The sequence below is a fragment of the Engraulis encrasicolus genome, chromosome 20, assembly GCF_034702125.1.
Source record: "Engraulis encrasicolus isolate BLACKSEA-1 chromosome 20, IST_EnEncr_1.0, whole genome shotgun sequence".
Classification (NCBI taxonomy): Eukaryota; Metazoa; Chordata; class Actinopteri; order Clupeiformes; family Engraulidae; genus Engraulis; species Engraulis encrasicolus.
The window spans coordinates 251370-275548 of NC_085876.1; the positions used below are offsets into that span (position 1 = coordinate 251370).

Below are 24179 nucleotides of genomic sequence, written 5' to 3' on the forward strand. Positions count from 1 at the left end.
AACACTGTGGTCTTACCTTGCTGTCCATTTTGCATAGTCACAAGGAAAGGCTGTGACAAGCCGCCAGTTGTCTGTAGGTTTCCGTGCTGATCTGTTACTATGGTGATGACCCTTTGACCCCCCTCACCGACCATTTGTTGGATGCTGGAGTCCAATGTGTTGGCTGCAATGGTCTCCTCCGTCTCCCCTGATGAGAACACAAAACATTAGACTGTAGTGTACAAAGGATTGAAATGCATTAAAATGTAGGAAATTAAATCTCAGAAATAAAAACCCCAGACCCCTGCCAGTTGGCAAGCCTACCCGTTATCAATAAAAGTAATTACTTGACAGTACACTCCAATTTTACACGCTTTTAATTGTATTCACATTCATTGTTTTTTAAATGGTATGGCTCTCACAAAAATGTGTTTTGAAAAAATGGCTCTTTATGGCTCTCTCCACCAAAAAGGTTACTGACCCCTGGCCTAGACATTAGCTAATTAACTTTCCTCACTTCTGATTGGTCACACTTATGCCGGCTGCACACTGGGCAATACGGTCACCACATCACTGGAGTGGTCGCCACCTAGTGGACACCATATTACCTCAGAAAAACTCCCGCAAGCAAGGTCTAGTAGTGGCTGGTTTGAAACATGGCGGACGGAGCAGAAAATGCCACCAAACTTCTTTCTTTGAACACTAGAAACGCTTCGTTTCACTATTTTGTAGTGTGTTACTGATAAAGATCATGTGCAGAGGTGGAACGTAACTAAGTATTTTTACTTCGTTACTGTGCTTAAGTAGTTTTTTCTGGAATTTGTACTTACTTGAGTAAAAATAAAAATGCAGACTTTTAATTTTTTTGACAATTACTTGTACTTTCTACTCCTTACATTTCTAGAAGAAGACCTTGTTACTAGTTACATTTATCCTAGGTTTTCCTGTTATCTTTCGTGGATATTTGAGTAGCCTCAGCTGCGGGCAGGGAGGCGGGACCAAGCCCCACTTCCTAACACCCAGACACCCAGACAGAAAAGATACTTTAAAAAAACATAAACAGGACTCCATAGTCATGTTCAATTAGAACCGAAAACCATTGCAGAAACTTTTTCCTATTGGATCAAGTAGGCAGATATGGAGAAAGACAGCCATTGCGCGAGTAGGCCTACTTGTACTTTTGTACTCAAGAAGTACATTTGAAAGTACTTAGGACTTTTACTTCAGTACATTTTCGGTGTACAACTTTTACTTTTACTTGAGTAATTTTTTCGCAGGGTACTTCTACTTTTACTTAAGTACACAACTTCAGTACTATTTCCACCTCTGATCATGTGTGAAAAGTATTGCTGTGTTTTAGGGCTGGGCGATTCACCCTGAAAAAAAAAATCTAGATTTTTTTCATTAACAAACTCGATTCACGATTCACGATTCGATTCAATACCCCCCCCCCCAAAAAAAAAGAAGAAGAAAAAAAAACTTGAGCTCTCTAGGCCCCTACGTGGTTGTGTGTTTGTGTGTGTGTGTGAGAGAGAGAGAGAGAGAGACAGAGAGACAGACAGAGAGAGAGAGAAGTAGGCTCTGTTTGTGTGGCGGTGCCTCTGGTGTGTGTGATTGAAGTCTACTCGGACTGGACCAGTTTATATGGACATGGGGTAGCCTATAGCAGGGGTTTTCAAAGTGGGGCCTGGGGACGCCTGGGGGCCCGTGAGAGGATGCCAGGGGGGCCGTGGCAGATTGGCAGGGAAAATATAGTTTTATAATAGCCAAAATAAACCAAAATTAGGCTTAAATCCCAGTGGAATCATTTTGTTCTTTACAATATTTATGTATTGTGCTTTCTGTAGTACCTGAATGGTCTTAGGAATACACAAACTTTATCAAGGTGTGAAACTGGGTGCACAGAAAAAAATAGTGTGGCACGTCCCATGTCAGGGGGGGCTTGGCTGGAATCTACCTGTATGTGGAGGGCTCATAGTAAAGTTTGGGAACTCCAGGCCAAAATAGCCTAATGTAATTTTATCTCAGAACATTGCTAATAGAAATGACCAATTGGGATTACATTGAAACATCTCAGAGAAAGAAAAAAAAATGTGAGGGGTAAACCCTCAGGCACTGTTGAGATTTGTGACATGCCATCCATCCCCACAATATATTAATGATGCATTATAGTGCAGATGTATGGAGGCTCTTGTCCCAGGTGAACAAATTTAGCAATTGCCTGCTGGTTTCCCATCAGAGCCCATAGTAATGCGTCTAAATACATGTCGATGCATCTGAACACTGCTGCATTAACACAGAGAAAACATTTTGGAGCAACACCCTAAAACAATGCTTACTTCAAGACTGTAACGTTTGCAAGCCAGAGTAGATTAGATATCGCGTTTCATGCATTTAATCAGACATCAGCGCATTCGCACGGTAATTTCTCCGGACTGCTTAACAGGCGGTAAAACTCTCGGCGAAGTTTACCGATATCGACGCTATCTTTACTGACATGTCGCGTTCAGACGCGGTTATTATTACTTTACCACAAGTCTCCTAACTAGTCCCGTCCGAGTAGGGCTTTTTAGAGAGAGGGAGAGAGAGAGCGCGAGAGAGACCGATTGCTCCGGGTGCTTGGGTGTGTGTGTGTGTGTGAGCGAGAGAGGGAGGGAGAGAGATTCCTTTCAACTCACATGATGGTTAGGATTATACAGACGAGGAAGCAGCGCATCCAAAACTTTAAGCACATGTTGAAAACCTATCTTCTCTGCCGAATGAATTGGAAGCATATCGTAGTAGGTAGTTCTAGGCTAATTATCCGTGACTGCTTTCCACCTTGCTCCACTCTTGTGGTAGGGGCAGTGGCGTAACTATCGGTAAGCAGGGACTGCAGTTGCTTACGGGCCCACGAGTTCTCAGGGGCCCCTTTGCGGACGCCTAGTGGGCCCCCATTGGTACTTGGGACTAGAATGTCTCTGCACACGCAGAAAATTCCCCGTTAACTCTTCCAATTAACAGGCATTGACCGGACCGTATTTATATCACAACAGATGCCACCGTCCAACATGATGGTGTGCCGTTAAAACACGACACCAATGGCAAAGCCATGCTACTATTAATACTGTGCTAATAACTGTGTTTAGTTCATTAGACGGTTCTTTAAAAATGCAGTCATATAATATGTTTCAAACCACAATAAAGATCTGAAAAGAACGATGTATTTCAGCATTTTATTGTTTTACACTATGGCTTGGAATTATGGGTTATGGGTTATGATGAACTGATTGAACATGTTACGTAGCCTACGTAACGTGCGTGCATACAGGAAGAACTTTGGTGCAACGTGCAAGACGTCACATCACGACATAGAAGAAATCTGATCATATTATCTAAACTTTAACAATGTGTTGGCGACGATGGATAACAAAAAGAAGCACAGGAGTGGATTTCAAAAAAGAAAATGGAAAGAGGAGCTGCTGGAAGAACTGAAAAAACTTCCGAAAATAAACTCCTTTCAAAGAGCCGCAGAGGGAAAGGTGGACGTTGTTCCTGCTAGCTACAGTGAAGATTGCGACCAAGAAGAGAACTATGGACAGAGGGGGCTGTGAAAGTATCTAGCCCCCTTGTTGTGCTAGAAGCAGGGGGTCTGACTCTGACAGTGACAGCTCGTTTACAGAAGATGACAACCTGGCCGGCTCAACACCGACGAGGGAGCACCCAACTGATATGGGACATTTCCCCGACAGCCTTGATGCAGACGTGAAAAGGGGAAAGGACAAGCAAAACAATGTTAGCACGCCACATATCCAGCTTGCTAGCCGCGGTGCGTGTGTTGAACTGTGGATTTAAGTCAATTGGAATAATTGCGAGAAGCCCTGAGATCAAGACAGCGTTTTATGGTAAGGTAAGGACATTTGGTTATTAATTTTGCCGGCCGTGGCATAATGAGTTGGGTTTATTTTGCCTGGTGCGATTGTTGTCACAAGCCTGAAGTTGTCACAAGCCCGTTTTGAAGTGTGTTTGGCTAAATGTTATTGCGCTATGTAGACGGACTCGGATGTTGTAACATTCTTTTTTCAAATTTCGTGCGCTTTAAATCTGTACCTGTGCTCGTCATGTTCTGCTTTTACATGTCTTCATGAAGACTTTGGAAAATCTCCATATATGGCATTTCAATGCAGATATGCCAAAACGACAGAGGAGTAGGCTACTGCACATTCGTTGAAGGAAGGGGTGGTGCTTGAAAAGAGATCGGTTGTAGTTATGCATTTGCGTGAATGTTTCACATAGCCTACATTTCAGACACAAGCTTGCAGCTAGTGTCAATGTATTTGAATGATTAGTACTGTGCCTAGCAATGACTGCATATCTATCTGAAAGACTAACAATTAGTCTCTTGAGTTTCATTTTGGCAACATAGGAGGACTATAGTTTTAGTGGGTTCCTGGATTGGTCTGTCGCGCGTCTGTGTGGTCACTTTGCAGGTGTAAAGTGAACGTTTTAAATGCACTCAAATACACTGAGGTTTGGCTCGTCTGATTTTTTCGGGTTTTTATGATTACTGCCTACGTCTGCCGTCACCTAGGCCTACGTGTTTTCGTGGATGTGTAGCGGTATACCAAATGTGTTTTCATGGACATGCATGGTGTGCCGTCAGCATGTTTTTGTTTATGTGGTGATGCGCTGTCATCAAATTTCCGTTCAAGGTGCGCTGTCACCATTTTTCTGTGTGTGATGTGTGATCAATACTACTAAGAGAAGTGCATAATTTTATGTTCCTTTATGTGACCTTTATCACGTGTTGTACTTTATATGGGGCCCACACAGATAATGTTGCTTACGGGCCTATTGCTGTGTCGTTACGCCACTGGCTAGGGGTAGAGTAGTTTGTTTAGCATTTTCTCCGCGAGATGTTTTCGTTTCAAATATTCAAACATGCCTGTAGTCCGGCTGCTAGACGTACAGCTTACGTTATGACAACACTGTCATTCACAATTTACAAAGTGGTAGGTTGTTTGGTATTCATCATTGGCAAAACGATAGGAGGCAGTGTCACCTTTTTTTGAACAGGAGCCCGTATTCCTCACCCGTTTCACTATATTTCTGTCAAACCATTTCACTCACCACGTTTGTTTGTGCATGTAATGGGGGAGGAGACACAGAGAATGCACTAGGTAGACATACGTCCTCGCCAAGTGGCGAACGTAATGCAATGCGCTGTGCGCTTGGATACATAAACTGACAGATGATTAAAAAAAACAAATCGATTTGACTTTCAAACTCGATTTTAAAATCACATCGATTTTTTGCCCAGGCCCACTGTGTTTGGTGATGAATTTGGTTTTCGTAATTTCGTATCAAATCATAACTGCTTGTTTTCTTGTTGTTTTCTCCACCTATCTAGTGTGGATTATATAATGATAAATTTTGAACATTGTCGCCGTTTTTAACTGCTTAAAACAGCTTGTCTATTCATTCTTTAGAAGATCCGCGGGAAATCCTAAAGTGTTTATCATCACCATAGCAACAGCTCTCTTTATCTTCCGGACGAGTTGAAATATTTGAACGTATGCAGAGGCTCTGGGATGCAGACTTTCTTCCGCACCGGACTGTCCGGACCCCAACCGCATACGGAATGCGGTTCTCCATAGACAATGAATGGTTAACGGTCAAACCGGATTCGTATTACCACATGTAATGTGCAGGGGCCTTGAGCTGTAAATATGGAGTACGGCAACAGTGTAATGTACATAATGGTTCAAACTATGCAAAATCAAGCATTGGGTTGTTGACCAGGCCATGGTGTTAGCTGCCATGGCAGTCAGGTAGTCAAATATTAGCAGCTTCTTAGGGGTAGGGAACCTTTTTCATACCAGGGGCCACTTCCAATTCCTCCAAGGGTCATACTATGAACACAAACCAGGATTTCCCCTTTCACTTAAGGCCTATATTGAGGCCCCAGCCATGTTTTAAACAGACCCCACGTTCTCTAGGTCCCCTGAACAAGTTATAACTTCATTGTATTGCAAATGTAATTCCTAACATTCCTTTTACAAAATATGTCATACTTCATGTGAAGCTGCATAACATTCAAATTAACGGTATTATATTATAATACACAGGTTCCCCACCCCTGGCCTAGACATTAGCTAATTAACTTTCCTCACTTCTGATGGTCATATTCAAACAAGGCACCTTTTCTAAAGCATTCCAGTTCTTCCCAACTCTAGCTGCTTCCTTCTTTGCAAGCCACCACCACACCAGATACTTGTTATGTACAGTATAACTTGGCCTCGTCTACTCTTTGTCATGTTGTCTTTTCATTATAACGATACACTCAACTTACGATTCGATTCGTATCACAATTTTGGACCAACGGTTCGATATACCCCACGATTTCTGAAATGTATCTCATTTGAAGCTTGGAAGCACGATCACATCATATTATATGGCTGTTTTCTGGAATGAAGGATAACAAAACTTGGAAAGGGCGTATCACCATACTGCCTCCTTACATCAGGATACAGTATCGTGACTGAGTATCACGATTTCTCGGTTCAATCCAATATCCAAGCTGGCTCCGGATCCAAGCTGTCCCCATCAAGGAACAACTAAAAAAAATTAACTTCTCCAGGTTTTACTCTAGTTTTTCGTCTAACTTATCCTAACGACTAAAGCAATTTGTGTTACTTTTGTTTTCACTCTTACAACTACACAAACACATAGGCTAACTCTAGCCTCGCGAGCCATCCTACGTACTTCTGCCAAAGAATTGGCTCCACTACTGTAGTATGGCCGTGCTTCTCTGTGGAGTGCCTGTAGCAGTAGAATTTTGATCGCAACGCCCCTCCCAGAAAACAGCCAATAATCGAATACGCCCCCCACGTGGGGGCGAAAGGGGGAGGACGCTCGTGACAATGACGTACACATCTGCGCCAGAGCCATTGGTCTGCGCCATGTTGTTGTTGAGTAACTGCCAGCGATTGGGTGAGAGGTGTCCAATAATTTCAAACCATAACTGAGTGCAAACTTCCTGCTTCCTACAATCGCTTCAGAGCAAACAAATGCCAGACCATAAATACGAAATGAAATGGTAGTATTATGGGATGGTCAGGACCAGGCTAGGCTAACTCCCCCACCAACCTACCTATTTTTCGCACCGAATTCCACTCGACTTTAGTTTAGCCTCACCGCAAAGTCAACTTCAAACACTAAACCAGCTAACACTAATCGCTAGAGGGTGCTAGAGACTGATGAGTAGTTCTAAGGACTGTCCTATTCAAATGCATGGCGCGCACAGATTTTATCTATTAAATCGTCATTGCAACTTTCTAGAGTTCTTGTGGGTCTTTTGGAAATGTGTACTTGAATCTGTTATTATGCCAAGTCCAATGGTGTAAGTTGTTATAGTTTGAATTATGAGGAAACGATCTTTCAAGACTGGCAAATGACACTGGCAAGCAGCATTTTACTGTAGGGGTTAAGCTCCCTAGGTTAGCTTAGCCTGCTAACTAGCGAAATCACAAACATAGTCATTTCAAACTGTGAGCTGTAATTTTAAACTGTTAAGCTGAACTGGGCATGGTAATATATGACCATGCATGAAGAGGAACACCATCTGTTCAATTTCAGGTGAATCCATCTTAGCGTTTAGTGTTGTTGTCATAGCTCCATTCATTGTCAATGGAGCCTGTTAGCTTATTAGCTCTCCTTACAAACACAGGAAATAGGTTTGTTTACAGTTCAGAATCAAACTTTGCTGACATTACTATCCATAGACAAAAACACACTGCCCAAAGTATAGCATTTCTTTAATTTGGAGCTTATTAAAATAAAATGCTTGTGGTTGATCATGCTGGCTGACACAGCCCTTTATGTAGACAAGTCCTGACTGAGGTGCTGTTTCCACGTAGCAGAACATTTTTTAGCAGGGTATTTTTTTCTCCTGTTAGGTGTAAACGCAACATTGGATAAAAATAAATCCTCCATTGTAACGAATGCGTTTCAGCCCCCTAAACAGGATATTTTTTTCTCCTGCTTTTTATACCTGGATTTTAAATATCTGCTGCGTGGAAACGGAAGGCCAAAACCAATGCAAAACCAATACAACCAGGAGAAAAAAATATCCACATATAAAAATATCCAGCTACATGGAAACGGCACCTGAGTCTGCTCACGTTTGGAACCCAGCGTCGTCTGTCATATCTTAGGCCAGGCGACAGTTGGGCTGTCACCGATTGCCCCCCTGTAACTCTGGACAACAGAGGGTCAGCTGCATCAAAGTCACTGTACATACACCTGGCACCCTCCACTGTCACTCCAGATATTTTGGTGAATTTTGCCCTTTGCAATCCTGACTTACAACGGGCAGTCGCATTCTGGCAACGCCTTGTAACTAAGCAGTTGCCAAAAGGTGACTGCCCCCCTTAAGTCAGGATTGCAAAGGGGGGGGGGGTCACTCGTTTTCTGGCAGGGAGTCGCTTTTGAGCACGACAGGGGCGTGGGGCTACTACATCTGCTTTGAGTTCACTCCTGGGTGAAACCAGAGAGTGTTTATGGGTAGTACGAGAGAGGAATCTCGCGACTTTTTTCCGGGTGGTACTGTCCACTAAGTGGCGCCATCCAGACAGCGAAGAGCCAAGGAGCGCAGAGGATGTTAGAATTAATGGGGTCCCATGGAGCTCAACCACGATGCTGCCATTGCTTTGGGAGAGAATTGGTATCATCGTTTCATTTTATTTTTCCAAAAGGCAGGATAGATTATCCTTTCAAACAGCACTTAGTTTGAATGTTTAAACTCGCTGGATCTTTGTAAAATACGTCTTTATTGTCAATATGACGTCACGAGTGGCTTCACACACTGCGTTTGGATTGGTCGGCCGGCTGCATTGCTGTGATCACGACGGCCGTAAAGCAATTTTGTTAGCAAGATGCTAGCGGAGCCTGACTCATAAATCCCAAAGCTGTAGGAAATCAGAAGGACATAACTCCCAGGTTATTGTACATTTCATTGAAATCCACATTGGTTTCTCAGAACTTACAGTAATATTGTCAAGTTTCAGCCGACAGCGAGCACAATTGTCAGTTATTAGTGCCAGCCTTATGAGCTCTGCTGTCTCGACAGCGCTCCCTAGGTGAACTGCAGGCACGGGTTGGAGGGTGAGATTCAACACTGCATGTAAACCCACTGTGGTGAAACCAACCAATGCCCCCCCCCCCAAAGGTGACGTGGAGATGCCATAGAAAACATGTCTGCTTTCTTTTCCTAATGCATACTATGTATAATATAACATAACATAATACAATAAAATATATGAGCCTAATAATCATAATATAATTATCATAATATAATTTCAAATAACAATATTGCACCAGATCCTGATTTTTAGGTAACTGCCGGATACCGGATCCACTGCTTAAGATCCTGCCGGATTCGGATCCTGTGAAAAACCCTATTATCCTGACGGATCCGGAACCGGATCTTGGATCCTGTGCATCTCTAGTTTTTAATTTAGAAACGAATTTCGACTATGTTTTTTTGGCACAAGCCCTAAACTGAACTCAGAACTAATTCAATAAGGAAATTGCTTTCAGATTTTCATGTATCATGTTTCTTGACATCAATGGACCTGACAGAAGTGTAAAAATGCAACACAGTATAAAGGTTCAGTGGAAATTTGACAGAACACTTTTGTTGTCAATGCAATGACTAATCACGGACAAACTAATATGTGCATTCCCAGCCATTTTCACTGTTCCATCACACACTCTCCCTGTGTCTCAGATGGTGCACTTGAGCTCTTCGGCCACTATGTTTCAGTGCGTAGGGTGCTCACGCTGAAAAATCTGTTAATTCGGTGCACTGAAAGCGCCTGGAAGATGCCTTAACAAAGGTGTAAAAAACGCAGTGCTTGAACGATGAACACTGCACACACTAAACCAGGGGTCCCTAAACTAAGGCCCGGGGGCGGGATGCGACCCACCATGCCCCTTTGACCGGCCCTCCACATCTGCACCTCACCATTTGAACTGGCCCAAAGAAGCTATCCTCACATGAAAAAATAAGGATAAAATATACTTTTTATTTATTAAATTTTTTTATCAACAGGACTTCCTACAGTTTAATTTTCACTAACCTACTGTGAATCACCAGAAGTTTCTTTTCTTGATAGTTTCTCATCTCATTGTAACAAGCCTACCATTTCTATTGTATCACTCAGAAACTGCCAATCACCATATTTTTCTAACCTTTCCTTGCTATTGTTACATGGTTATTAGAAATTTAAAGGAATAAGTTACCTGTGGTATTTCAAATTGAAAAACATGTGAAGTACTCACTTCTTTTGCAAATCACTTGAAATGATAAACTATTACTTGGCTATAACAGGCAGGGGCCTAGTACACAGCCCACATGATTGATCCCGGCCCCTGATCACAGTCTGGAACGATAATGTGGCCCCCAGAGAAAAAAGTTTGGGGACCCTTGCACTAAACGGTCGCCATGTTGAAAATGAAATGGAAGAAACGTGGAGTTCAGTTCAGTTGAAAAGTTTGGTCAACAGTCTCCTAATTCTGTATGTAATGTTGGTGAGACACCAACCTTTTCATGCCAAGCCAGGTAATATATGCGAAACAGCTGCCATTTGGGATGAAGGAAATGTAAACACAAGCACGAGACATTGTGCAATGTAAACAGTAGCCAACTGATATTTTGGTGAGCTAATGCTATGCTCACCCGTCACTTCCAGTGAGGGCACAGTGCATAGTGCTCAAACTTTTCCACGACACTACTGTATGCACTAAAGACCCCAGTGCACTGTGAGCACTATGCACTGACACAAGTGCACCCTCTGAGACACACAAAGTCCCTACCCGCGTTACCGGGCGAATACACCGTCTGCGACAAGATCAAGAGACAGAGAATCGCCGGACTGTGCAGCAAGAGCGATAGAAGCACCAGATTATATCCATAGAATGCAAGTATTCCAACATTTCCATTGGCTGTTGTGGCTGTGGCTCATTTGCATAATATTTGCTCAAGTACAACTAAAAACTGTCGCTCAAGTCGTGCGAATCGCATCTAGTTGCCCGTATCGCTTTTGTCACATGACTCAATACAAAATCAATTACTTCCGTCGCTGGAATATCACGTCATATTGTGCTTGATCTATTCGTGCCTTTACCCTTGATGAGGCCAGCCAGCTGTGAGCACTATGCACTAACTGTCAGTGCACCAGACACAAGTGCACCCTCTGAGACACACACACATGCTGAATCTCAAATGGTGCACTTGCGCACTTTAGTGTTCATGTTTCAGTACGTATGGCGCATTATTTACGCACTGAAACATAGTGCCCGAAGTGCACAAGGGCGCCATTTGAGATCCAGCAACAGTCCCTCCCCACGTTACCCTTGATGAGGCCCGCCAGGTTCATGACGCCTCCTTGCAGCCCTGGGATGCCCTGGATGATGAACTGAGGCCCAGCGGAGCCACCGCCAGGGATACCGGCCTCAGCACTGATGTTCACCTGAGTCTGCATCGCCTCCTGAAATAGAATACATGCATAATTTACATAAAAAACCCAATGTATCAGACAATGCTTTCAAGTACATTCCGAACATTGTAACATGGCGCCAAGTCATTCTTAAGTACCTGTAAAAGCAGTATCAACTGAGCATTTTGGATGTCAACGGCGACGTCAAATGGCGTTTTGTCAAACTTGCTGAGGGCATGCGCATCGGCTCCGTGCTTCAGCAGCATCTCTGCCACAGTGTGATGGCCGTGCTGTGCGGCCCAATGCAGTGCTGTCATCTTCAGCATGTCTTTGGCGTTAATGTCTGCCCCACTCTATGGACACAGAAAATACAGTGGTATGAACAATAGGGCTGTAACGATATTGTATGGAACAGAGAAATCGCGTTACGCACTCCACGCTACGTTACGCTACACTACTCTATCGCAGTGGTCTCCGGCAAACATTTGGCATGTAGAGTGGAGAGTAGAGTAACTTCAGCACCTTGATAAACGTATTATTTATTGCAAATTAAATATCGATACTGATGCCTCCGTATCGATGCGTGTATCGCGATGAGGCCCACGACGATGTATCCCGACACCGATATTTTGAACACACCCCTAATACACATACTGCCCACATGGACATTTAAAGACGCATATAACAAAGGTATGTGTGCTATCTGTGGCCATACGGTCAGGCGATTTGTTTGGCCCTCAGCCTCATTTGCACTACGTAATTTGGCCCTTGGGGAAAAAATGATTGGAGACCACTGCTGTATCGTGATGCAGGGAGGAAGTACCGTCATACACCCTTTCAAAGTTTTGTTATACTTCAGTCAAGAAAACAACCACACAAGACATGGTATGATAGTCCAAAATCATCATCATTATTATTTTTCATCTTTTAAAAAATACTAGTAGCATCTTGTAACCTATTCTACCTATAAAATAGTGTTATGAATAAAACCTATGATGATTTACAATGTTAGCACATATGAAAAAGGAAATTCATTTATTTAAAAAGATACATTTTATAAATCGTGGGGAGTATTGAACATAAGTCAAAAATCATGATATAGGCCAAAATCGCATGAGAATCACTCCCAGGCTAACTGGTAATCACACACATACAAATAGATGCAGCAGCCGGTCTTTAAAGGGACACTGTGTGAGATTTTCAGTTGTTTATTTCCAGAATTCATGCTGCCCATTCACTAATGTTACCTTTTTCATGAATACGTACCACCAGCATCGAATTCTAAAATATTCATTATGACTGGAAAAATTGCACTTTTCATACATGAAAAGGGGGATCTTCTCCATGGTCCGCCATTTTGAATTTCCAAAAATAGCCATTTTTAGCTGCAAAAATGACTGTACTTGGACCATACTAGAAAATATTTGTTTATTACTTGTTCATGTAAAGATCAAATTTGGCAATAGGCAGCCCAGTTTCAATGAGCAGCATAGTTGCAGTACCTTTTTTGACCATTTCCTGCACAGTGTCCCTTTAAGGTAAAAGCACACAGATGTGTCTCACAGTCAAAACTGGGATTACGTACTGTACAGGGCCTCTGCCATTTTTACAACAATCAGCAGATTTTTTTCAAACAAGACTCAGTCACAAAGCTGTGTCAAGTCTCTAGTTTCCAGCAAGAACAATATTTAATTGCATTGATCAAAATACCAATACAAATCAAATTAACAATACAAATCAACACCAATTGAGATCTTGACATCATTGAAAACGTATGAAATAATTTGAAGCAAGCAATCTACACAAGACAAACAAGTATCCAGCGAGGGCGTTGAGAAGGATACAGCTGAGAGGGGGTGGACTTTTGTCATCATTGGGGGACATTAGTCTATTTTATTTTTTAATACTAAAGGGGGCATTGGGAGGCTTAGAATAAGGTTCAAAAGAGGTTGAGAAATTTAGCCTGCGTTAGTTCTGCCAGGAAAACTCAGTCACGTGTGCGTTTTCATGGCCAATCAGTGGCCGCCATTTCCTTCATAGTGATGTGTCTAACTCTCCTTTCTTGCTGGCCTAGGTGTGGTTGGTTCAAAACCTCCTCCTCCATACCCACCACCACCACGTTGGTCCAGTGGGGGTTAAAGGTCCAGTTCCTGCTGCACGGCTACGGCAGGCTCTACTGGCTCCTACGGCAAACTATGTTAACATTAAATTGATTAAAACAAATTCCTCTCTCTAAGTCTTAATGGCTGAACCACTGGTCTAGACATTGCTGGTACTCTACTCCAGAAGTCTGAAAACAGAGTGGCCCTCAATATGTTAATATAGAGACATGCACATAGGGTTATTTAGAGGATATACCCCAATCATCTACAGAAAAATCTACTTCGAGTAAACTTATGAAATTTGCCATTTGTTACATCTTGACCCCCACCACCCCCCACCCCGTGACACCCCTACACCAAACCATTACACTTAGTGGGTTTTATTCTGACCCAATGCAATTGTCAGATCCTTCCCCTCTCTTCCCACTCTCTCTCCTGTCTCTACCTAACCATCCATTCTGAATAATGCAAGTGTAAAAGTCAAAACTATTGAAGAAGTAATTGCGTACCCTGACAAGCATCTCAACACTAACAGTGTATTTAATTTTATTAGTAGCATCTTGTAACCTATTCTACCTATAAATCATCATAGGTTTTATTCATTATTTTATTTTATTTAATATTTTATATTACAATGTTGGAAAATATGAAAAAGCTAATACATTCATTTCCTAAAAAGATACATTTTAAAAATCGCATCGAACATAAGTAATGAAAAATGTATCATGATATCATAAATCATGATAGTGTTCAAGACCAAAAAATATTAAAAAGTAATTGAGTAGCGTACCCTGACAAGCAGCTCAACAATAACAGAGTGTCCTTCAGCGGCAGCCATGTGCAAAGGAGTGCGGTCCACTTTGGTACGGGCGTCCCGACTGACGCCTGCGCGGAGAAGCACTTCTGCCGTGGAGTAGTGTCCATGCTGCGCGGCCAGGTGAAGTGGAGAGGTGCCAAGCTACAGAGACACAGAGACACAGCGGCATGATGTTCAAGGTAAATGTTAATCAGTGTGTACACTGCCCCTCCCAGACCCATAAGTTTAAAGTGATACTGTGCCATTTTTGGAAATAAGTTTGTTGTACATTTCAATTGTTCTCCGAGTATGGCAGAACAATTTTTACCTCCATGCTAGCAATTAACATTAAATCCTATGAGACCAGCTGGCGGCTAGCTGGTCTCATAGGATTCAATATTAACTGCTAGCTTGGAGGTAAAATCTGCACTGCCATACCCAGAGAACAGCTGAAATTACAGGAGAGCAGTAAAACTCAATCATTTAGGACTATAAGGACTATAAGTGTGTTCTTTTAACAACAAGATAAACATACTTTTCGGATTTGTTTAATTCCAATAAGGATAACCCACGAGTTTTGTTTAATACGTTTAGTATGATCACCCAATTCTCCTCCCCTTGACAGCACTTTTTCTGCAGATGATTTTATTTTTTATTTTTACATAAGTCAGATCAGGGATAAGATTGCTAACATAAGACCACTGCATGTATTAGATTAGAAGTCAGCAGTTATCAAGCCATTACTTAAAAAGCCATATTTAGACCCACAAAAGCTGCAAAATTATAGACCAGTGTCCAATCTATTTTCAAGGCAACACTTAAAAGATATTTCAAATGTTACCTACCATCAATTAGAAAAGATTTTTCCCTATCAATACTGATGCTGATTTCACTTTTCATTGTGCATATTTTGAGCTTCGTTGAAGACTTTTACGGGCTAGTCTTAGATGATGGAAGTAACATTGACGCAGCTCTAGCAGCAGAGAAGCTTTTCGGCTTGTGTAGATAGTAATAAACTCATGGACTATTTACAAACTTCTAAATGCTTTGTTTTGTTAGTAAAGACCATATTTGTACTACTGTAGAAGTTTGGTTTCATGACGTGATTTTTGTGGGGTAAGTTTAAAGATACTGCCCGGGATCCATTTGCGCTCGTGCCAAGCTATGCAAAATAAACATTGAATAACTCTGTATCTCTGCTAATGTGAGCCCAAGCCAGAAAACACTTTGGGTGGACTACTGGATGGATGTCATGGTTCAAATGGGATTAGGGTGAATCTACTCCGAACCATTGCTTTAAACGAACTTCAAACTTTACTGAGCCATATTCACATTACAGCCATTCCAATCTTCTTGATGTAAACGACTACGCCCCCAGGGGCGCACATGTGCATTAACAGTTATCAAACTGAAAAATAAACTCAAGTATAGTACTGTTGAAAGAACATTAAAGAAAAAAGAAAAGAAATTCATTCATTCATTACACATTAGTTGATAAGCTAATCGTTAACGCGTTAACGGTGCATTAACTATTGAGATCAATATCGCCCGACAATTTTTTTTTTGGATATATATGTTTATTGAAGGTATCGGTCAAATACAATGATAAAATTATACATTTGGGTTTTTGGGATATGCATTTCTGTCCTTCATCTTTCACTTCCTCAAAGACAGCATTTTTCTTCCAGTTGCATAACTCTGGTTGTTTTGCAGCATCAAATATATCATCATTGACCAGAGTGTTCTCTGTACTGCTTTCTTCACATAAGTCGGTGTGCTCTGCTGGTACTGTTTGAACATTGTCCATTTCACTCAGATTTACTGAGCCTGTGGAGCCAGCAAGAACCCCAGATCCATGGAACCGTACATTGTACCAATTTCTGTGTTTTCCAGTGGCCTTCCATGCACGACCTAGAATCGTTCCAGTTCATGTTTGTCCGCTTTCTCTGTCTGTGTATGTCACTTTTTGTCCAGCTTTTAGACACAAATCTCCATGTTTTGTGAGTGTTTCAGTCTGTACTGTGTCAGCATTTGGGATGCTTTCAGGAGCAAGTGGAGTGGCTACAGCTTTTCTGATTCAGTCGAGTCATGTGCATTGGTCTCTTCCCCACTCTCCATATCGTCATTCTCGTAGTTAGGTCCAGAGTCTGGCAGTATTTGTTTGTCAGTCACCTCTGGCTGAATGTCCATATCTTCTAGCACTGTTTGTTGGGCATCAATGTTTCTCAGTCTGGTATGAGGCACACGAACATAGGTGCCCCCGTGCCTTACAAAGACTACCATACCATCTTGGCTGATAACCACCCTTGGACCTTTCCAGTGTGGGCAGTCAGCTCGTTTGTAGTATACTTTGTCCCTAGTGTCTTATCCGTTATCATTGGCTCGCAGTTGTTTGCGAAGGGCTCGTTGGATTTTTTTCAGAACACTCTGCTTCTGTGAATGCTTGGCGTGCTGCATGCAAAGATGTAATATGCTGAGCCAACCAGGTACAGAGCCTTCTCAAAAAATTAGCATATTGTGATAAAGTTCATTCTTTTCCATAATGTAATGATACAAATTAAACGTTCATATATTTTAGATTCATTACACACCAACCGAAATATTTTAGGTCTTCTGTTGTTTTAATACAGATCTAATACAGATTTTGGCATACAGCTCATGAAAACCCAACATTCCTATCTCAAAAAATTAGCATATCATGAAAAGGTTCTGTAAGCGAGCTATTAACCTAATAATCTGAATCAACAAATGAACTCGAAGCACCTGCAAAAGATTCCTGAAGCTTTTAAAAACTCCAGCCTGGTTCATTACTCAAAATCAGGGGTAAGAGTGCCGACCTGACAGCGTTTAACATTGAAGTCAATGGCAGTGGCATTGCATGAGAGTTATGGAAGCCCAGATATCCTTGATGCTTTGCTGTCAACTGTTTTCTGTTTTTTGATCTGGTGACCCACACTTCCCTCTTCATTATACCCCATAGATTTCCATACCACGTTTTGGTGCTTTGGTGTTATGGGCATTCTAATTTCCCAGAAATCTCCAGACATAACCTTCCATTCATTTTCAATGGGGTGTTATTTCAGGTGAATTAGAATGCTCATAACCACCAAATCACCTAACACTGATTCTTGAGAAAGCGGCTAAAACATGTCTCTGCAATAAACTGCCAATTCTGTTGAAAATAAACTACATTTTCATGAACAAAATGAATCCAGGTAAAGACCCAGGGGTCTGTTACACAAATGTACAGTCGTTTGAAATATTTAAGTGTAATTTCATTACTTTTCATGGCTATAAAGCTGCCCACACCCTGTAAAAACAGCTGTCCCAAGGACAGACATCATCATTTCAATTGACTTAAAATGTAAAAATCACTGATATTATTGAATAATATCACCATGATGTGAAAGTCCATATTGAAGTGGTTCTGCAGATATGCACATAGTGCGTGTAAAACAATATTTACTATTATTTTCTGATTGCTCAAAGTGTGTCCAGCATATTGGTCACCACCGTCAGATTTTTTTAAAAAGACAATAAAATCAGGGATGGACAAGGTCATTGTCATTACTTAGGACCCCTTTTCAAACCTTCAGCTCTACTGAATACTTCACCATCACTGAAGCTCCTGTAAATTTACTAATTTCTCCTCAATTTGTTAATTTGTTTGGACACTGGTACTGTCCCAACCATAAACTGTCAACACCGTCGGGGGTTTTAATAGTATTATGTTACATTAATGTTAATTATATATACTTTTTCAGAAGCGGCATGAAGCCCCTAAGAAACAGAGCGAAAACGAAGTGGCTAATGTGAGCAAAAAGTGCACAATATGTAAAAGAGTGTTTTTTTGTCTCACACCGTCAGATGTCACCACCGTCAGATTTTGTTCCGCTCATCATCTTGTTCCATATTTTACTAAATTGTACTGGTTAATGAAACATTACCAGACATGTTAGTAATAATTGTGAGCCAAACTTATGCTCTAGCCTCCACTGAGGTGCATTTGGAGGGTTTTTTGTCACAAAACCTGACGGTGGTGACATCTGATGTAGTTCACAAAAAAGCATGTGTTTTACATGTTTTTGACAAGTTTTAAGAATATGCTTCCAATAAGTATCTACAATTATGTTGAATTGTAAAAGTAATTCACTTAAATACAGTAAACATGTTTTTTTTTTACTTCTAATTCTGTCTGACGCTGGTGACAAAACCAAGAAAGAGGCCATTTTCTGAAAAATGTAAAACATGGGGAGCTTGGCCAATACATTCACTGCACAGCCAAGACCTTAATCTATGATAATACACCTCTATATTTTGGATTTGAACAACTTAAAACCTGTTTATGCCACATTTTCAATAATCTAGGCCTACTTCCTACAGTATCTAACAAATGAAGAAAAAACACATGCACAAGCATACTGTGCACACAGAAAAATAAAGTGTTTATGCTAGATGTCATTGACTTGAGAGGGCTATTTATTTTGCTAAATGTAGGTAATAATTAGGTAACTTTCACCACCTTCAGATTACTGTCACCACCGTCAGTTCTTAAGTCACCACCGTAAGAAGGAGTTTTGGACATTTTAAATGAATGTGCTTACAAAATGTTCCTTTGGAGTTGTTGAATTATCAAAGTAATAGCAAATTTAAGCCTACACGAATATTTGTGAAATTACAAAAAATTGTTTGATCTATTTAGGCATTAAGTAAGCATTGTCTGACAGCACATATTTTTAAATTAGAACACATGAAGCAGTATTAAAATAGAATGTAAGTGAATTTTCAACATTTCAAGGCGTATGTGTGAACCAAAAAACACANACAATCACTTAAAAACNCTAGATACATATGCAACCAAATCAATACACTTTTTATTGCTTTTAATTGTGTCTGACGGTGTTGACAAAAAACAAGGTATGATCGGAGAAAAACCTGATTTCTGAAAAAAAATAAAAATGGGGAGATTGGCCTTGTGCATTTCTGAAAAGTTAAGACCTTTGTTTACGAGGATATACCATATTATTTAGTAATTCACTTCGTTTTTTTCTTTCAAGATTACAACCTGTTTTAGCCACTTTCTCAAGAATCAGTGCTAAACATGGTATGAAAATCTACAGGGTATATTGAAGAGTGAAGTGTGGGTCACCGGTTTTAAGAGTTAATTTGTTGATTCAGATTATTAGGTTAATAGCTCGTTTACAGAACCTTTTCATGATATGCTAATTTTTTGAGATAGGAATTTTGGGTTTTCGTGAGCTGTATGCCAAAGTCATCAGTATTAAAACAATACAAGACCTAAAATGTTTCGGTTGGTGTGTAATGAATCTAAAATATATGAAAGTTTAATTACATTATGGAAAAGAATGAACTTTATCACAATATGCTAATTTTTTTAGAAGGACCTGTAGTCAGGGCTCGAAATTAACTTTTTTCATTTGTGTCCCGCAATGGTCCCGGATTCCACTTTGTATTGTCCCGAATGTAACCAGAAGTGTCCCCATTTTTTTTGCGCCTAAATAAGTGGTAAATTATGTCCACGTTAAATTTCATGTGTGACTATGATTTTTTTTTTTTGCAGTGCAACTGTGAATTCAGGTTTTTAAGAAAAAACGAGGGTGTGTTAAAACATCTGTGCCTTGTATAGAAAAATGCCTTGAGTAACCGTGCACTTCGTTTTTCAAGAATATATGAGCATGGTGATATGAGGAAATCTGCATTCAATGACATTATATTTGTCAAACTGATTGCTTATGCACCGATATAGCCTACCCATAATGTAGGCTATTATAGACTCTATTGCAGCCAGCCTGTTACTCTGTTGTAGCCTATTTAGCCTACAGAAAAAACAGCTTTCATTTAGTCTACTACATATCAATAACAATTCAGTGTCTGTTTAGCTTTAGTTAAAAAGTGGCAATAGTCTAACCTAGTCTGACTTTGGCCACTGGTTGTGATGGGCATGCCGGTGGAAGATAGCCAGGCCGTGCCCTCCTAGTGATGCAACAGCTTCAGCCAGTCTCGAAGAGATGTGAAAGTCGATGATAATCAGGCTAGGTGGAAGAAGATGCGGTAGGTTTTTGGGCCGCATTAGGAGTATGACAACGCATTGCAAGACGTTTCCTTTCCGCTTTAAATTCACATGACATTGACATTTTGATAACCTAAAAATAAATGCACAAAAAACTACGACCGCACACTTAGGCCTACCTCACTTTCGAGAAAGAGAGGGAGAGAGGCTAGCATGGAGAGGGAGGGGAGGGGGAGAGGATTGGAGAGAAACAATGCGCTGGCAATGCTGTAGGCCCTACAATTGAAGCGCGTTCTACGTGCTTGTAATCATAGAAGTCAAGGTGGACTTTTTCCCTTTTCAATTTGACCTTGGCTACTAGGCATTTCTGCCTTTACCAGCACAGAAACAATAACACGGATACATCAACATCAATTAAATAACTGCGTTTGTATGACAATGTTCAGAATAGCCGCGCCTTAATTTCCAGCCACATTTGAATGAAACTGCTTGACGTTCTTGGTTAACAACTAGGCCTACTTCTGTTAGCTTGCTTTACGTTTCCCTAACTATTTGTTACTGGAAAGTCATTTACAGGCAGTTTCTGATATGTATGAATGAGGGTTAATCTACTTTAGAGCCAGCTCGCGTTTCTGGTGTTTTGGGCGGATAAGCACGCGACAGGTGGCAACAAACTACTGCGCATTGTTTGTTTGGGGCTGTTGCTTGCTTACCTGAAATATTAGCAAAACCGAACTCCATTCCTCTCACAGCTTAACCATGTCTACTGGAATATATCCTTATTGGCTTGCAAAATCAACAGTCCAGAGCCCGTTTTCTCTGAGAGCATTTCTAGTTCAGGGTGAAATGGCATAACCAACGGGACAACCTCTCAGCAGCAGTCCGAAGAACAACGCGCTTGCAGTCGCAGCTGCGAAATCTTAATCAACATTCTATAACACAATGCGGAGGGTTATTGGAAAGTTTTCTGTTGCTATTTTCGCTGATGATTAGTGTTGAGTTAATGTCCCTCTGTAATGGCTTAGCAAATATAATAGCCCTTTTAGAATCTTTTCATTTATATTTTTGGACGGTCCCGGCATTGTCCCAGAAATGATAACTTTGTGTCCCCACAACATTTTTTATGGTCCCCGGGACGTCGGGACACCGTTAATTTCGAGCGCTGCCTGTATTCATCGTAGGGCTTTCAAGAGCTGGTTGTTTATTGGTTAGAACTGACGGCATGTTGGGATTTTGTCCAAACACCAGTTGGTATGGACTGTAGCCATGCACACGGGCAGTCATGGGTGAGCGGTTAGGGTGTCAGACTTGCATCCCAGAGGTTGCCGGTTCGACTCCCGACCCGCCAGGTTGGTGGGGGGAGTAATCAACCAGTGTTCTCCCCCATCCTCCTCCATGACTGAGGTACCCTGAGCATGGTACCGTCCCACCGCACTGCTCCCCATGGGGCGCCACTGAGGGCTGCCCCCTTGCACGGGTGAGGCATAAATGCAATTTCGTTGTGTGCAGTGTGCAGTGTTCACTTGTGTGCTGTGGAGTGCTGTGTCACAATGACAATGGGAGTTGGAGTTTCCCAATGGGCTTTCACTTTCATTGTGCAATGAGTTATTTGCCACCAAGGCCCAGTCTAGAGCCATTGGCCAGCTGCATTCATTTTCCTTTTTCACTTTCAACAGGATGTTGGTCAGGGTGTGCTTATGCCTTTCCAAAAGGCCATTGCTCCATGGGCTATATGCTGCAGTGGTGTTTAAATTCAATTTTGAATTTTTCATACATATCCCTCCTTTCTTCATTGTTAAATTCACCACCGCTGTCGCTTAACAGTCTATGTGGGGGGCCATGCACACTTATCCAGCAGCGGATGAGATGCTTCACGATGTCTTTGGGTTTCTTGTTTGTCACAATACTCCCTACACTGAAACGTGTGAAGTGATCAATGACATGGAGATACCACAGCCCTGGTTCCAACTCATGTAAGTCCACAGCCACTGTTTCATTGTAGGTTGAGGCCATGGGTAAGCCCGCTGCAGGCTTTGGCTTTGGCTTGCTGTATCGTATGCATGTGTCACATTTGCTTACAATGTCATTGAGAATTACAAGGCAGTCATCATCATGGTTGCTGTAGAGTCCAGTCATTTTTAAGCTTTTCCACTGAGGCAGGTCCAAATTGTTTGTGCAGTTTTAACGGTTTCGTCATATTTTCTGTTACAGTGAGAGCTTCCTCATCATTATGTAATTTTTTGCTGAATTATTGTTTGCTTTTATGTTAACACAATAGTGACCTGAGGAGGTCACCTCAAGTTTCACTGGCTGCTTAAATATTGTAGCTTTATCATTTTCAATGTCCAGGACTGCACCTGGTCTTTTCAGTGATGTTTTGTTCAAAAGCAAGGGAATGTCAACTGGCACAACTTCTATTTCTTTTTTTCTTTTCTTGGGGGGGTGTCTTCCGGCCTTTATTAGGACAGTGGAGAACAGACAGGAAATGATTGGGAGAGAGAGATGGGGGAGGGCGGGGAAATGACCCTGGGCATGCAAGCCCAAATGTGTGTGTGTGTGTGTGTGTGGGGGGGGGTCATCTTACCCAGTCTGTGGTAAACGGCGCTCCATTGGCCATCAGTGTCCTCACCTCGTCATCCTCTCCTTTCCGTGCAGCGTCCAGAAGCCGCTTCCCCAAATCCACCAGCGACATCTGAAAGGTGGAGATTTGTAAATGACTGAGGGCGAAATTCTCCTGTCTCCACTTAAGTCGGTTTTACGCACGCACTTTTTACGCGCTTTGATCCTGCGCGGATTCTCCCCTCTGAAATATTACCACACCCCTCGCGCTTAACAGCGCGTAGCCCAGCATGGGCGTGATATATGCTCAATGGGGGGATGAGTCTTCCCAACTTCATCAGTTGTGGTTTCAAAGAAACCACGGAGCATGGATTTTCAGATCAACCATGTGAAAACCTCGGCAGTCCATTGCGATCCAAAACTGAACTTTAACTTTGAATTTAGAACCACGAGCCAAAAGTCCTCGTGCAAAAGCATCTCAAAATCTAACCTCAGCTCATTTTCACAAACACAAGGCGAGTAGTGGAGGTGAGATAATGAGATGGAAACGCAATGTGTACCTTTGGCGGGAACTCAGCTGAGCGTTTTGGTGCGCAACAGTTCGTGGAACGCTCATAATTTAAAAAGGTTACCAAGCAACAGAGTTTGTCTACTTTCTAACTTGTTACAGCCAGTGACAGTTTCCTTAAGGGTGTAGCCTGTAGGTTAGAAGTTGCCTCCTCCAGCCAACCATCCGGCGCACAGTGCTCTGCCTGCTGTAGCAGGATCGATAATGATGGTCAAGGCGCACAGCAGTGCTTGGGTTGCTATGCTTTTTTTCTGGAATACTGTCGCCGATTAGATAGAAATATTCCTGTTATGAACCCGAGTTTAGTAGATATCGCGCAGTGAACGAGGCAGCCTGCAAACAGTTTGAAGCGCAGCGTGGCTGTAACAAGTTAGAAAGTAGCCAAACTCTGTTGCTTGGTAACCTTTTTAAATTATGAGCGTTCCACGAACTATCTTTCTTTGCGCACGCTATAAAATGGCAATAAACATGTAATTTTAAACTACTGGTTAACTATTTATGCTTTCTAATGTTGGTAAAAGCTGTATAATAAGCGGGATAATGTATTGTCCACACGTGACTATCGGAAAATATTTCCCTTCGAAGCGGAATAACAGCGGGTGTTATTCGCCTCGTCGGGAAAATATTTTCCTATAGTCACGTGTGGACAATACATTATCCCTTA

At 41.7% G+C, this 24179-nt stretch overlaps 1 protein-coding gene across 3 annotated transcripts in view; it reads right to left on the reverse strand.

The window, feature by feature from the left end:
* Positions 1-24179, reverse strand: part of LOC134436101 (GA-binding protein subunit beta-2-like) — a 54239-nt gene that overhangs the window by 25623 nt on the left and 4437 nt on the right. For 2 of the 3 annotated variants that reach the window (XM_063185132.1, XM_063185134.1), the window contains exons 2-6: positions 22973-23080; positions 14352-14519; positions 11618-11812; positions 11375-11510; positions 17-187 (exon numbers count right to left, since the gene is read on the reverse strand). In XM_063185132.1, coding sequence (XP_063041202.1) covers positions 17-187; positions 11375-11510; positions 11618-11812; positions 14352-14519; positions 22973-23080 — 778 coding nt within the window. Of the gene's footprint in view, positions 1-16; positions 188-11374; positions 11511-11617; positions 11813-14351; positions 14520-22972; positions 23081-23507; positions 23973-24179 lie in introns of those variants that run through there. The other variant, XM_063185133.1, reaches the window with a different exon arrangement.